Source organism: Bos taurus, chromosome 5 (genome assembly GCF_002263795.3).
Source record: "Bos taurus isolate L1 Dominette 01449 registration number 42190680 breed Hereford chromosome 5, ARS-UCD2.0, whole genome shotgun sequence".
Taxonomy (NCBI): Eukaryota; Metazoa; Chordata; class Mammalia; order Artiodactyla; family Bovidae; genus Bos; species Bos taurus.
Window position 1 is genome coordinate 34,248,910 of NC_037332.1, and position 16,079 is coordinate 34,264,988.

Genomic DNA, 16,079 nt, shown 5'->3' on the forward strand with positions numbered 1-16,079 from the left:
AACAGTTTTTTCTAAAACCTGTGATAACAGGACATTCCTATCTGTGCTGAAGAGTGCTAGTATTACAGCTCCAGCACCAAACATGCAAATAAAGAATATTCTAAACAAAAGCTTGTCAAAATAGCCCACTTGAGGCAAACAAGTCTATTTATAAAGTCTAATAAGATTGCTTTATGGTGGAAATCACGTAGGAAAAAAAATTAAGGGGAGCATTCTGCAAGAGATGTAAAATTAACAGTGACAGATCAGAAGCAGTTAAGTGGATTATATAGCAAAGAAGCTGGAAAGAAAATAACTATTAAACTGAAAGAGTTAATTGCCTCAACCTTACTCTAAAGCAAACAGAGTTGAAAACAAGTTGAAAACTCTAGAAGCCAGATTGATAAAAATAAATGTACAGAAATCAACAAAAGTATATGGCCTTCAGGCAATTTTGAAAGAAACTCAAGGAACCATTGCAAAAGCATCGACTCAGATGTTTAGTAAGTAGCTGTTGTGCTGTGGTACCAGTTGAATACAAATGTAAATCAATGCTTATACCTAAGAAAGCTTGAGGGGCTCTGCAGTGAGATACTGAGCCACATCTCCAAAGAGGCAGCCTTTTATAGTCTTTAATAGGGTTGGCAAACTTTTTCTGAAAAGGGCCTATCATAATTTTTGTAGACTTTGCCACTGTCGACAAAAAAATAGGTCACAACCTGAAAGTAGAGTTATTTTTTTTGGTGGGAATGTTAAGGACTCTGAGCCCGGGAGATAGCATCTCAGCCTTTCTGAGAAAACTGCTTCAAGGAGGCAGGAGGGGAAGTCAGGCTATATACAAGTTTGCAACAAAGGGAGCAGGCAGTCTGAATGTCAAAGATCAGCTGTCAGGCTGAGGCATTTGGCGTTCTGTGTATGGAAGCCGCAGGCCTCGGGGCTCGCTGCCTTCACTCCTCTCACGTGCACCTCAGCTGTCTGGGGCCAACCCTGCTTCCTTGCTCACCTTGCTGCTTGCATTCCCCCAGCTCCTCAGCAGTCATCGCAAGGGGTGGCAGCATCTGCTGGATCGCAGTTTTGGGAGTCCTCATTCATATATAGAGGCCAGAAATTACTGATGGCTGTGTCATTTCTTGTTGATAAATACGTCAGGAAATATTTTCATTTCACACCAAGTATATGGTTTCTGTCGTAATTATTCAACTTTGCTATTGTAGTGCAAAAGCAGCCATAGGAAATACAAAGAAATGAACAGACTGTTCTTCAACAAAACTTTATAGAAAATACTTAGCCAGCTTTTGACTGCTGGGTTATAATAATAGATAGAATCCTCCCTAACACACGCATCACTGAAAAATAGCCTTTTTTATGATTTCTTCAAGGGAAAATAAAAATATTAATAACATCCTTAGAGGGAGTATCAAACTTTTGAGTAATTAATTGGAGGCGCTTCCTGGTTTTATTTAAGACAGACTTGGATGGAAGATCTGCACTAATAGTAATGGTTTGCATTCGATGCTTGTTTGCTTGTTAGTGCTAGGCAGTGTCATAAGCACGGATTTGCTTATGACAAAAGTTACAATTTTTTTTTGAATTCTCAGTCATAATCGGAGAGATGATATGTTATGAATTTCTCCAAATGAAGAATTATACTCAATTATAGATCATACAGAAGTTTAATATAATTCTAAAATCAGCTTGGTTTGGAAGTTGTTTGTAATAGTGTTTCTCAGGTATATGAGTCTGACATAGAACTTGATAAAACGCAGATTCTTCCTCGCTAGCTAGGGTGCTGCCTGAGGTATCTTGCATTTGTGGCAAGTTCTCAAGGGATATTGATCCTGTCCTTCTGAGTAAACATCAAGTGGGACAACAACCTATAACTATCTGAATATTTTTGAAGTGTTCTCTCTCAGCAATTCTGTCGTTCTAGTTACTCAAGTCTGAATACCGTGAAGTTATCCTGGGATCTTCTCTAACACATATGGCATATTCAGTCTTTCCTGATGGCTGTATTTTGAAAACGACTGGAATCTGAGCACTTTTTATCACCCTTGCTTCTCCTTTTATTGCAAACCACTGTAATTGCCCCCTCTAGATGAATGCAGTGGTCTTGGAGCTGGCCTCTGCTTAAAACCTCCTGGCCCATCTCACTCGGAGAAGTCAGTGTATTTATCTTGATAAGCTGTTACATGATACCTAAAGAATAGTACCAGAAGTATAACAAATGTTGTGCATGTAGGCTGAGTGAAAGGTTTTCCTTTTGTTCTTGACGTTCTAAGTTTATTAAGGCAGACTGTGATTGAATTAACAGTTTAAAAGTAACTAATACCGAGTTGAAATTCTAACTTTTAACTTATTAAAACCTTTAAGTTATTCCTATATATGTTAGTTTCTGGTTGAGTTTTGAGTCAAAGTATGGGCCCTTGCATTTCTCCCTACTTAACCTAATAGAGATTTTTCTAGGCAATACATAACCTTTAATATAGAAATTCACAGGTTTACATTATTTAAAAATCTAATAGAAAAATTACTTCATACACACGTGGGCGACTCATAACTGATGAACTTAGTGGTTTCTTGTGCCTAGATACTCCAAAATATATTTGAATAGTTCTTTGCAATTGCTTGTCTTGCAGTAATTCAAGAAAGAATTCTAAAGTGTGCATGTGTGCTCGTTGTGTCCAGCTCTTTGTGACCCCATGGACTGTAGCCTGCCATAGAATTTTCCAGGCAAGAGTACTTGTGGGTTTCCATTTTCTCCTCCAGGGATCTTCCCAACCCAGGGATAAAACTGGAGTCTCCTGAGTCTCTTGCATTGCAGGCGGATTCTTTTACCGCTGAGCTGCCCGGGAAGCCCTAGAATTCTAAGAGTTGATTTAAAAAATAATTTTACTTCATAAGTTTGTTCCTCCTAACTAACACATTAATTTTCTTTACTGTTTCTCATTTTGTCTCCTGTAATCACCATTTTCCTAGTCTTCTAGGCCAAAATAATTTTTTAGTCCTTCCCTGTATTTATGTAGTTACCAAATGTTGGAAATACTTCAGCTCTTTAATTTCTTGCTTCTCTATTCATTTCACAGCCAGTTACTCTAACTATGCAAACATCTTTCCTTCTAATCTCTCCCCACTATAATCCATTCTGTGTTTTGCAGATCATTCTTTTAAAAGATTCATGTATATTGCTTACATCATGTCAGTCTTCAGAGGAATCTATAAGATTGAATCTAAACCTCGCAATCACTAGAGATCCATCTATAATCGAGCTGAGCTTGATTTATATTGCTCTTGTTGCCTTCACTGTTATCTTTCAGATGAACTTCTTGCCTTACATGCCCATCCCTCAATATATACACACAGTTGCGCTTTTACCACTTACTCTTAGTTGTCAGATTGGCCTACCTATATGCCATTTTATTCGTTCATTCTGTGTTGCTGCTTAAATGTGTTTAAGCTTCTTAAAATACATAACCTATCAACTTCAATAAAAACTCCAGTCCAAACTGATCTCTTTTCTGTAAGCTCCAATTGTATTCATGTCTGTACCACAAAATTTATCATGAGTCTTTGTTACTTAATACCTGTATAAGGCTTCTCCTTTCAGAAAGACTGTGCTTGGTGGCAGGGAGTATAAAAGTATACTGGATTATCCAGAAAATTTACTGACTTGATTCATATTTTATTCTTTTATGTATAAAATAATTTCTTAGAGTTTGGGATTTTAAAAAATTAATAATGTATATTATGTGTACAAGGCAAACATAAAAATTCTCTGTTATCATTCATCCTGTAGGAAATCCTTTTTCAAAGAGAAATGAAGAAGAAAACTATATATACTCTAAATGTGGGTGATCAGGACTATGAAGATATGCAAGGTAACTTAATTTTTATAAAGCTTTTGTGTTGAAAGCAAAACTTAGTGTTTCCAAACTGTTAGCACATATTTTTTTGTTTACATATTTTCGTTGTTCTTAAACTCTGAAATAGCTGCCTAAATAAGTAGTGCACACTTTTTTTTACTCTTCTCATGTCTTGTTGTAATCAATCAGTGTTTTTAGTTCATTGAACTCTTTCTATTCTTAAATTTTTGCTCTCTGCTGATTTCAGAATGACATTTTTTTTTGTTCAAAATTTTTTATCATTATTGTCTTTTTTTTTTTTTCCATTCTCTTTCTTCTTTCTGGGGAAAAAAAAAAAAAATCTTAGAGTTCCTTTAGTGAAAGTCTGGAGAAGGCAATGGCACCCCACTCCAGTACTCTTGCCTGGCAAATCCCATGGATGGAGGAGTCTGGTGGGCTGCAGTCCATGGGGTCGCTTAGAGTCAGACATGACTGAGCGACTTCACTTTCATGCATTGGAGACGGAAATGGCAACCCACTCCAGTATTCTTGCCTGGAAAATCCCAGGGATGGGGGAGCCTGGTGGGCTGCCGTCTATGGGGTTGCACAGAGTCGGACACGACTGACTCGACTTAGCAGCAGCAGCAGCCGTGAAAGTCTGTTGGTGGTAAATGCTTAAGTGTTTTTAAATTTTATCTTCTTCTAAGCTTTCAAAGAATGATAATACAGTTCTGGATTGATAACTATTTTGTCTCTTAGCGCTCTGAAGTTTTGTTTTTTTTCCCGTTTGGGCTATTTTCTAGTTTTCTTACTAGCTGTCAAGAAATGTCCTTTGAAGTTAATTGTCATTCCCTTGTAGATGATCTTTTTCTTCTTTTTGGTTTTAAGATGTTTTTTTCATCTTTGATGTTGTACAGTTTGGCAACATTGTTTCTAAACGTGGATTATTTTCATTTCTTCTATTTAGTAGGAGAATTTAGTATTTAGTATACCTTGTGTGTCCTTTATCTGTTGGATTGTGTTTTTTATTTGTTTTATCATTTTTCAGCCATTAGTACTTTAACTATTGCCTGCCTTTTACTCTCTTCTGAGCCTCGGTTAATGTGTTAGACTTTGTCCTGACCTCATTTTCCAACCTCTCTTTCACAGATTACATCTCCTTTTCTGTTTCTTACAGTCTGGGTAGTTTCTTCAGTTTTTCATTTCTTCTAGTTCACAGATATTTTTTTCTTCTGGGTCTAATCTACTGTTGAGCGAACTCTAGGAGATAGCAAGAACAGAGAAACCTGATGTGCTACAGTCCATGGGGTCGCAAAGAGGCAGACACAACTTAGCAGCTAAACAACAAAAATGTAGTATTTGAAAGTTCTAATGTTTGAAGCCAGTGGATATCTAAATAAATTTATAATGAATATAGTATGTAAAATATAGAAATAAATTTAAGCACATTCTTGTTTCTGCTGATTCTTACTCAAGTCAACTTATTTTCTTTGGCTTGGTGATGTTTGATTATGAGGTGTGGAATCATGAGGGCCTAAATTAGGGATGTTTTCATTCAGAGGATTTATATGTATTTGTTTTTTCCTGAACCCATGCTGGGACCACTTTAACCCCATTTGAGGATCTTGGCTTAAAAGGGGAATCTCCCAGGGTCAGTTTCCCTACCTGAGTTGGTCCTAAAGGTTAGTCTCCAAATCTAAACACTAGGACGAACATGTGTTCTCAGGGTGATCTCAGGTTTTCCATTTGCTTGGCATATACTGGTCACATTTCAGCTGTTTCTTTATTTTTGTTTTACTTTATGTCAAATCTTGGAGTTTCTTTCACTTCTGAGCAAGCACTGCTTGCTTCTTGTGTGTTGGTTACATTGCTGGTAGGTGTTTAAATTAGTACAAACCCTAAGGGGTATAATTTTTGGCCATATCTATTCAGATTACAGATGTACAGACACATTGGTCTAGAATTCCATTTTTAAGAATTTATCCTATTGATATACTATTAAAAGTGGGAAGTAAGTTTTTCATTGTTTGCAATAGCCAAAGCTTGAAAACAAGCGATTGTCCCATCTTTAGATTGAAACAACAACAAAAACTCAAACTGGTGTGTATAGTATTCTAGCATTTGTCTGAAGAAGGAGGTTTAAAAGAATACGTATTAGGATTTGCTTGTCTGTGCATTCCATTATGTCTTTGGAAGAGCACAGAACAAGCTTAACAGTTGTTACTTGTTGTGTTGGGTGGAACTGAATACATAGAGATGGATTTGCTTGGGAGATTTGTTACTATAACCTTTTTTAAATTTTTAAATATTTGAACTGTATGATTATTCTAAAATTAAATTCATGAAAAATTTCTTTTCACTCCTCCTTAAATTTAAATTAGTAAACATTGGAGGTATTATGCTCAAGAAGTTTGTTTCTTATAGTGTATCTAAGATCTAATTGCTTTGTAGAAGGAGGGCCCTTTAGAGTATCGAGTCCATCATACTACTAGAAACATAAGTAATTTGATCCAGAGAAATTGAAAGCATATATGACTGCTTTACTTTATAGGTGAAGAAAACAAAGATAATACTGCAACCACTGGTGTGTTGTACAGTGAAGCTGATAGATGTCCAATATGTCTCAGTTGCCTGTTAGAGAAGGAAATCGGTTTTCCAGAAAGCTGTAATCATGTCTTTTGCTTGACCTGTATTCTTAAATGGGCAGAGGTGAGTCTAAATATTAAATATTATTGTATTTTAATTCCCTAGCATGATTTCATTCTACCTACAGACTTGATACTGCCTTTCATAAATTACTTCACAGTAATGTGTGCTTTTCCACTTAGGACAAATGTCTCTGTATTGCTCCAATTTTGTTAAATATTCTCTTCTAAATTTTATATATTCAGCTTTTTGTGCTTTTGTAATACAAACATTACAAATGCATACCTTAAAAAATTACTGGAAAATAGGTGTTTTTTTCTGGTAGAAACACAGTAATTCATCTTCAGTGTACTTGACCCTCTTGTGATTATGTCTGCTTACTAATGCTTTCTCTCTGCTTTGTGTTTTATGTTTTTCAGAGAATTTTTATATAGATTATTAAATTTCTTCCTTATATCAGCCTTGTGGGATAACCAGAACAGATGTAACAGTGTCTTTCCATTTTACAGATGAGGAAACTTGGATTCTGTGTTCTATAACTTGGCCAAGGTCTCATAGCTTAAGAGGCAGAAATAAATTTATAACTGCATTTTCTAATTCCCGTATTATGAACTAATTTCAAAGTTAGAGATATTATTGAGGTTCTTCATAGATAGTAAATGATTGAGAAATAGAAAAATTTGGGACTTTTAATGTATTATGTTGATACAGTTTGTGCCAAATAGATCATGATACTACTGCACAGTGAGTATTCACTATGAGCCCTTTTGTTGTGAATTGTGAAATGAAAACTTGTCACACAGATCATGCTATATTTTTTGAGTTAGTAATTTGTCAGTGTGTAAAAGTAAAGGAAATAAAGCTTAAAAATATTTTTAGTATTAGCTGCATTCAAATTGTTTGTTGTCCTTAAGCACATTAGAATTAATTGCCTTTTGCATAATTGGGGTTTTCTCAGTTCTGTATCTTACCTATATTTCATTAATAGTGTGGAAAAGGGAACATAACTACTACTGACTATGGCCAAGTTCTGGGAGGAAGAAAAATGGATTTGTTATACCATTTGAATTCATAATAGTATACTTGAAACAGTTCTAATTAGATAAAGGTCTAAACTGATCTTTATGTATTTTGGGAAAAAATCTTTTGAGTTTAATTATTTAGTGTAATTCTGAACAGTCCTATGTGTTTGTAGAAGTGTTTACTAATGAAATGAGAATGCATGTTTTTCTTTGCCACCCAACTAATGATTTCATCTGTGTTAAATTTAGTGCACCATGGTTTGCTCTGTGATGAGATATCTTAAAAATAGAAGCATTTTTGCTTCCAGTAGAGAAACAGTTACTAGATGTGCAGAAGTCTTCAATTTGATGCTTTTCGTAAGATTATATACAGTGACCACATAATAGGGAAGTTCAACAACCGTGATTTGAGTGTGTGTTTTTCTCTGGAGATTAGAATATATAAAATAGACTTTATTCACTCCTTCATTACACTACATGTATTTTTGATACAACCATTAGCTTTATCATGGTGTGCAAGTTCAAGTTTCTCTAGAGTGTGAATCTTAAAGTGGTACTAGTAGGTTGTAGACTATGTACAGATTCAACTCTGCTAAATAGTGCTAAACTTGTCTGTTTTTAAACTCTTGCTGAATATTCTTAGGTTGAAAATACTTGATTACATAATGTTACAATCAGCACTTTTCTCACATGTAACGTCTTTCTTGTTTTGTGTTACTTCTTTGGATATAAACATTTTTTTGAAGCCAAATTGCTTTAAAAATAAAATACTTATCTGCTGCACTACCATTAATTGTGTTAGAGAGTGTGGGAACTGGGATATTGTTTAAACAAAAGTAGTTAACTTTGAAAGTAGAGAATAAACAGAATATTCTGAATTATTTCATTGTCCATAATAGGAATAGCATATATCAGTTAAATAAGCCATTTAAGTTGAGCAGTAACAAGAACACAGTCTTCTAATAAAATGTTCATTATAAACAATAAATGAATACTGGTTAACAAAATCACTTAGGATTTGAACTAAATTTTCCGTTTGAATCTTTTATTGGTATGATAAAAAATTAGATATGTTGAGGTATATAAGCGCTTTGACAAATAGAAACAGATTTAATATCCACTAGTGTAGTTATTCATGACCATTAGCTATTAAGATCTCTCTTCTCATTTTCCTCAGCCTCCTTCTATTCTTAAAAAGAAGCATGTAGTTTACTTTGGATTTTGGTTTTAGCAATAAGTGTCCATATTCAGTCTCTAGTAACTGGCCGGGCTTGTACTAATAAGGCTTTCATATATATTCTTTCATTTAAATTACTGTATTAATGGTTACTTGTTATTCAGGGCAAGGATCCTGAACTCTTAATTTGTTTCTAAATACTTTAAGAGATAGCCTGAAATAAAAACACTTTTTAAATATTGACCCATAGTTTTAAATTTTACTAATGTTCACTTCTAGTAGGAAGTTAGAAATAAAAAGTGAGATTTACAGTGATTGGAAATCTACATAATAAGAAAAAATTACAAAATGTATTCAGGGTCACCTTCCTAGTCTTCTCTGTCTTTCAGAAGTTCTGCTGAGCTATCTGAGATTTGTACTCAAGATTCACTAAAATATGATTTGGAACTGTTATCAAGAACCAAGAAGAACTCATTTATTTACTATCACCATAATATTTTAGGCATTGAAGAAATTCTCCATAAGAAACAAGTAAAATTAAAGCATATAATAGTCTAGTATATTTATTTTGGACACACTCCTGGAATTTCTTGTGTTCTTAAAATACCTATATCCAGAGTCACTATTAGTTTCAATTTCTTTAAGCTCTAAAATTTTGATTCTGTCGTTATTTAAAACAAAAGCTATATGAGGGCTTTAAAATGAGTAAGTAACTGAATTTAGTTGCTGGATATTTCATAGCATCTACTTTACCTAGGGCAGAAAGATTCAGAATAATGGAAATGATGATCTTCATGGCCCAGAGCCTAATGGCTTCCCATTAGGGACACTAGAAGAAATTGAAATTAAACATGTCTACTCTACTCTGTGTTTAATTTCAAGGATCTCAAGAGATGGTAAGCCTGTTGGTTTATAAAATAAAAATGATTTTGAAATAGAATATTAATCTAAACAAAGACATAGTAATTGGCACGTTAAGAAAGTTGAAATTCTTGCTATTTTAAAGCATCAATATTAGAACTGAGAATCTGGAACTAAAGGAGACCTTTGACCTGATGAAATATATATAGAATCAATACATTAAACTTTACCAGCTACTTAGAAAGTTAAGTATTTTTACTGTGAGCAAAAATGCAGTCTAAACATATTGAGGACATTTAGTTTACACCTAAGTTTAATCTTGATTGTCTGAGTTTGCACATTTTAAAGTAGATAACTAGAAAGGTGAAGTCTAGAGTAGTTTGACGCATGGCTGTAGTATCCACAGCCAATCATAATTATGATCCTCAATAGACGATAGGGTAAGCTACACACACACACACACACACACACACACACACACACACACACGTTAAGAAAATAAGATTTATGGTTTGACAGGTTGTCAAGAAGTGGTTAAAGTTTTGACCCTTAAAAGGTTAAAGTTTGAGGACTTGGAAACATTTCATGTTTGAAGTGTTTAAGGTTGTTTTTTTTTTTTTAAAACTCTATTTAAAGGAATATGCGATATGTATAATTAGGAGGTTCTTGATATCCACTGGGGTTCTTTTCACTTTTAAGTAATGTAAATATTCCCTTTATTTTTTAAGTAATTATTAAATGTGATTAACTTTCCTACTATAAACAAATTATCCTCCCTCAACTTGCTGACAGCTTCAGTTTAAGAAAGTAAGGTTAATGAAATAAAAATTTGACAATTGGCAAGGGTATGTTTTCTCTCATGAGACTAGAAATGAAGAGTCTTACTGTGGTGATACATGGTTCTTGAAGAAGTCAGACAACAGTGTTCAATGCAGACAGGTGAGGAGTATATTTTTGAATTAATAATACCAAAAAAATCAAAATATGACTAGTTGACTTATATCTTGACTACTGATGTGTTTTATACAGATGTTCCCTTAAGCAGTGGGTGGAAAAATTTATATATCATTCTGAAGATTAGATTATTGTTCGGTAACATAATTCAGGAAAGTTTTATTGCCTGGATTTTCCAAACAGGTTTTGCTAAAATTTAATCTTTCTTTATTCCTGAACTAAACCAAATCTTTAAATAGTTCTCAGTGAACAGTAATTTAAACATTATCTGGGGAGCACTACCATTAGTCCTTATCTTTCTAAAGCATCGTTAAATACATTAATTCATTTAATAATTGCAACTTACGCAGTAGGTGATTCAGGGCTGTCTATCTTCATCCTTAAAGTAGATTAGAGAGGTTGCTAGGTCTGACTTCTCCAGAACTTGAATTTGTGACTGATTATTCCAAATTCCCAGTTGTTTTCACTCTGTAGGTTAATTCTTTGGTATAAGCTTTGGTAGAAAAAGAATATATTGTGAATGCTCATTATCCAAAGCATATATATAATAGATTTTCATTTAATACTCTATTTTTACCAGTTGGATGTATATTTCTGTATAGTCTAATTTTAAACGTCAGAATTTGTAAAATAATTTATATAGTTTATGGGATTTCCTCTTTTCGTGCTAGAAAAAGAAAGTCTTAACTATTAAATGTCAAAATAAAAGAAAAAAAGATTAATTCTATCCAACTGTTGTAATACAGCTTTAAGAAAATGAATTGAGTTTCTTTTGAGTAGTTAGATAAACTGTTTTCTTGCTGTTAATTTTATCACTGACAGTCATTTGTCTTGTAGGGATACATTCCTGAAAGTGGGTTATAAAGAACCATAGTTTCATTAATATGCATTGACAAGGTCTATCTTGAAAGAACTGGTTAAATGTAGTAGTGTATATGTAGGCTGACTACAGGTGAGCATCTCCATTAGGGGTCCAGACTACGTATCTTGGTACCATCAAGGCGAAAGGATAGGTCCTGGTCCATGGCTTTAAAATAAGCATCAGCCTGTGATAGTGTAATTCCTAAATCACTTTTGTTGATTTTGAACTGGAGTTTTATATAATGTGCTCTATTTATCAGTAAGAGAGATTGATGTTTTAGAGATTCCCATGGACAGACAAACCTACCTAAAGCATAGGTACTGAGATTTAGTTTTTAAGCATTTACCTTTAACACTTGCTTCTCTCTCTCTAGGAGGGGCTATCGGTAGGCAGCCTTTGTGATTGAGGATAGAGCAGCAGCAAAAGCAAGAAATATTAGAAATCAAGAATCCTGAATTCCCAAATAAGGAAGGTTTCCTGTTCTTACATTTAAATATGGGTTTGTCTGAGCTGGGAATTTACAACGCTTCAGAATACTAGGGTATGTTTTACTGAAATCATTAGGAAGATTATTTTTTCTATTGAAATCGCCTCCTTAACTGATACAACTTTACTAGAGAGCATTCACAGTAAAATGTATGCTCTGTTCTTATAATACACGTTACATTGTAAAGTAGTGATCAAATTCTGTTCATTTCGTAGCTGTATCACAAAGTTGAATGATATTCTATTACTTTGACTGTGAAACTAATTAAATTAGATACTTTTAAAATTGTTAAAAGTCATTGTCAGTTAAAATAGGTGAATAATTAGAGTATATATATATATATATATGCTGCTGCTGCTGCTAAGTCGCTTCAGTCGTGTCCGACTCCCTGTGACCCCATAGACAGCAGCCCACCAGGCTCCGCCGTCCCTGGGATTCTCCAGGCAAGAACACTGGAGTGGGTTGCCATTTCCTTCTCCAATGCATGAAAGTGAAAGTGAAGTCGCTCAGTCGTGACCCCATGGACCGCAGCCCACCAGGCTCTTGCGTCCATGGGATTTTCCAGGCAAGAGTATTGGAGTAGGGTGCCATTGCCTTCTCCGAGATATATATATACATATATATATGTATATATATATAAAAGGACTCAAAATGATGAATAACCAAAGTGCATTTATTTTTGTTGCAAAATTTGGGATGATTTTCTTCAGAACTAAAAATACATTTTAAAGCAGAAATAAGTGTATTTTTAAATTTCATTAGTTTTAAATGTGAATTTTTTAAACTACAAAACTTAAAAACTACATTAGTTATTTTAGTGACACAAACTCAAGATTAGAATATCTTTGAGATTTTCTGAATATCTGCTGGATTATGAGGATGAAGAATCCTCAGGAATTCTTTAAAGTTAGGCCAATGCAAACCATTATTTAAAACCTTTTTTCCCTGTTAAAGCTATTTGATCATCATAGATATATAATTTTATGCTTCAGTGTCTATTAATGATGGTGTTTTTGAGCTTTAGCATATGCTAATATAAGGTACTCTTATATTTTTCTTAGAGTATACATTAAGGAAAGATTAAAGATCCACTTAATTTAAAAAAATCTGTTTCAATTTTTTTTTTTTTTTCGTTTAATTCTTCTTTAATCACTATTTACTGAAGTATGCTGTGAAGACTTAGGATAACTAAATTTTCTGTTTCCCCTTTGAAATGCTTTGCTAAACTGCTTTAAGGTCAGAAATAGATATCATGATTTCTCAGTAGCCATAGCAAAAGATATTTTGTCTATTTTAGATAGCTTATTTTCTTATATATGCCTTTTTTTTTTTTTAATCTGGGGAGGATAACCTGTTTTTAAGAATTTTTTCTAATGGCTATTTTCTAGTGTTAACTAGATTATCTTTAGGAAATATAAGTATATACATATTATCTGAATATATAGCAGTAGTTTTCCAACTACTACTTTTTATTGCTGTTTTTTTGTTTTTAAATAGCAATGAAACCCTTAATTCACATGAAACCTTACACATATCCATGACAATTATGCTTAGAGAAAAAAAGAACAAAACCAAAATCTTACTTAAAACTCTTTATTATCTGTAAGAGATCAAAATGGAATGACTCAGGTTAGAACTCTGATACTCTGAACATGGTAAAGGAAAGAGTGCCATTTAGCTGATATCAGCAGAGGAAATTTAATAATGAAGAAAATGAGATTGTGTAATTTCAGAGTTTTAGAAAGGTTTGGTGTATCTGACTTATATCTGATATTTAAATTCCTTTAACACAGTGACTCTTTTTGGATTGTAGTGTTATGACTTGAAATATATAAAAATAGTTTAATGTCCATATATGTCATGAACTTTGAACAGTCCAATTAAAACACCATTAACAATTCTTATCTGTTACATGTATATGTACATCATACTGTGAGTTTTCATTAGTGAAGCAAGCTTTTTTATTATTAGTGCTATAAAGCCAGTTGACTTTTGGAAGATTTACATAATGCTTAGTGTATGCCATTAATTCCTGCAGAAACCTCAGAGATGATAATTATCCCCATTTTCGCAAAAGAGACATAGAAAGGCTATGTAATATGCTTAACATTAAACATGCGGAAATGGCAGCCCACTCCAGTATCCTTGCCTGGAAAAATCCTATGGACAGAGGAGTCTGGTGGGCTGCAGTCCATGGGGTCACAAAGAGTTGGATGTGACTGAGCACCTAAGCACACGCATGCATAGACAGGGCAGAATATGAAAATAGACAGTAAATCCAGAACCCTTAAACACATCTATTTTAATAGTTTTTTTTTAAATGAAGGAAGCAAAATTTTATTATTATGTATTTAATGAATACTTACCTAAATTTGCCTTTAAAATAGAAAATGCATTTTGAAACTTCAGTAAAAGTAAGTACTTAAAGGTTTCCACGATATTCTTTTGAGTTGTAAATGTGTTACTACAACTTCTAGGCTAAGACATTTTATGTAGTAAATGCTAATAGAAACAACAGTCACATAGTTATGATGGTGAGTTCTTTGAACTAGAATTGCTATTTGCAATGCATTATTTACAAGGTATGGGCAGCTTTGTTGCTCCTTGTAGTGGTTTTTTAAGGTCAAATTTTTCTGAAGGCAAAGTAATAGCATCCTAAATCCATGTTACTTGGAAGTAAGCTGAGGTGGGTTCTACCAATCTGAACCAATTTAATATAGTAAGGAAGGTCACATTTCCTAATTCAGATATGGTGTAAAGCATTTGATCAAGGCCTCCCTACTTAGGCAAAGAAAAATCACTTTTTAGCAGGGTAATAAAAAGTAATTCAGTTTATGTTTCGGCTGCTTGCAAAGTAACTCACGAGCTTTTGTGAAAATGTGTTATATGATCAAGGGCCACACATTCTGTTGTGCTTGCACTTGGTTTATCTTGGTTTGTGCCAAAGTCAAGAAAAGCAAAAATCACATTTTTCCACTAGGGAATATAGGATTATTTATCAAAACTTGATTACTATCTTTTCTTTTAGACTATTACTATTAAGTTGTTAGAATCCTGATTTACTTTTATAACCATAGGTATATATAGCCCATTCTAGTATGGGCTTCATAGACTGCAGAAAGTTCCCTTTTACCCTAGTAGACGACATACTTTATCTTAAAATATTTAAATAATATAAACCTTTCCCTATACAAACATTTAATAATACTACCAGAGAAACTGTTAATTAAGAGTTGATGCATATTAATTTTGAAAGTACAGGAAATAATACTTGTGTCAAAATAAAGATTTAGAATTACAGAGTGGGCAGAGGACAATTTTTCTTAATCTATAAAGAAAGCCTAATGCAGTTTATAAAAGAACAGCAAACTAATAAAAAAAAGTTAGGCAAAAGGCATGAATAGACGGTTTAAAGAAAAGGATCGTTTAAGAGCCCTTAAGTATGAAAGTATTTTCAACTTACATAAAAGGAGATATAAATCAAAACTGTTATGACATACATATTAAGAATGGGGCAGCTGTGAGATAGTAATATGAGCCAATCTAAGAATTACCAATCTAAGATAGGAAATTAATAAGAGAAATACAACATTCAGTTCAGCATCTGAATTTTATATTTAAAAGATACAACGTGTTATGTATAAACGTTGACATCTCCAAAAAGATATGTAAGAAACTACTTCTGGAAAGGGTTCCTATGTGACTGAGGAAGGAGTGGAGAAATCTTTCCTTTTCTTCGTATCTGCTTTTTTTTTCTTTTTAAATTGCTGGTGCAGCTGCTTATTCAAGATTTCTTTGGGGGGAAATATTGACATAGAATATTAAAATCTGTAAGGGACCTGTCCAAGCCATTCCTTTTACAGCTTATTTAGAATTTCTCAAGTGCTTTGGATCACAGAACTAATGTTTTCAGCCTAGCTTCCTTTCATTGTAGCTGTAGTTCTCAACTGGGCAGCAGGTCTTAATAGGTATTATCTTGATAACAGCGATCTTCTTTCTCTTGTTCATTATATTCCACGTACTTAGCATACAGTAGTTGCTCGGTAAATGTTTGAATGAATTTTTTAAAACTACGGTATTTATTTGTGACATGACACAGATAGAAAGTATTTCATCTTTATCTTTGAAAGAAGAAAAAATCATTTTTCTGTTGTTTCCTATTCCAATGAAAAACTAACCATAAATGTTATAGTTTAATTTTGACCTATTTTAAAGAGACATTTGTAAAGTTATAATCTGTTTAATGATTTTT

General features: G+C 33.5%; 1 protein-coding gene across 4 annotated transcripts in view; it reads left to right on the forward strand.

The window, feature by feature from the left end:
* Nucleotides 1-16,079, forward strand: part of SCAF11 (SR-related CTD associated factor 11) — a 94,368-nt gene that overhangs the window by 38,467 nt on the left and 39,822 nt on the right. For 3 of the 4 annotated variants that reach the window (XM_005206394.5, XM_005206395.5, XM_059886597.1), the window contains exons 3-4: nt 3,773-3,854; nt 6,370-6,527. In XM_005206394.5, the coding sequence (XP_005206451.1) occupies nt 3,794-3,854; nt 6,370-6,527 (219 nt within the window). In that variant the 5' untranslated portion in view covers nt 3,773-3,793. Of the gene's footprint in view, nt 1-3,772; nt 3,855-6,369; nt 6,528-16,079 lie in introns of those variants that run through there. The other variant, NM_001205567.2, reaches the window with a different exon arrangement.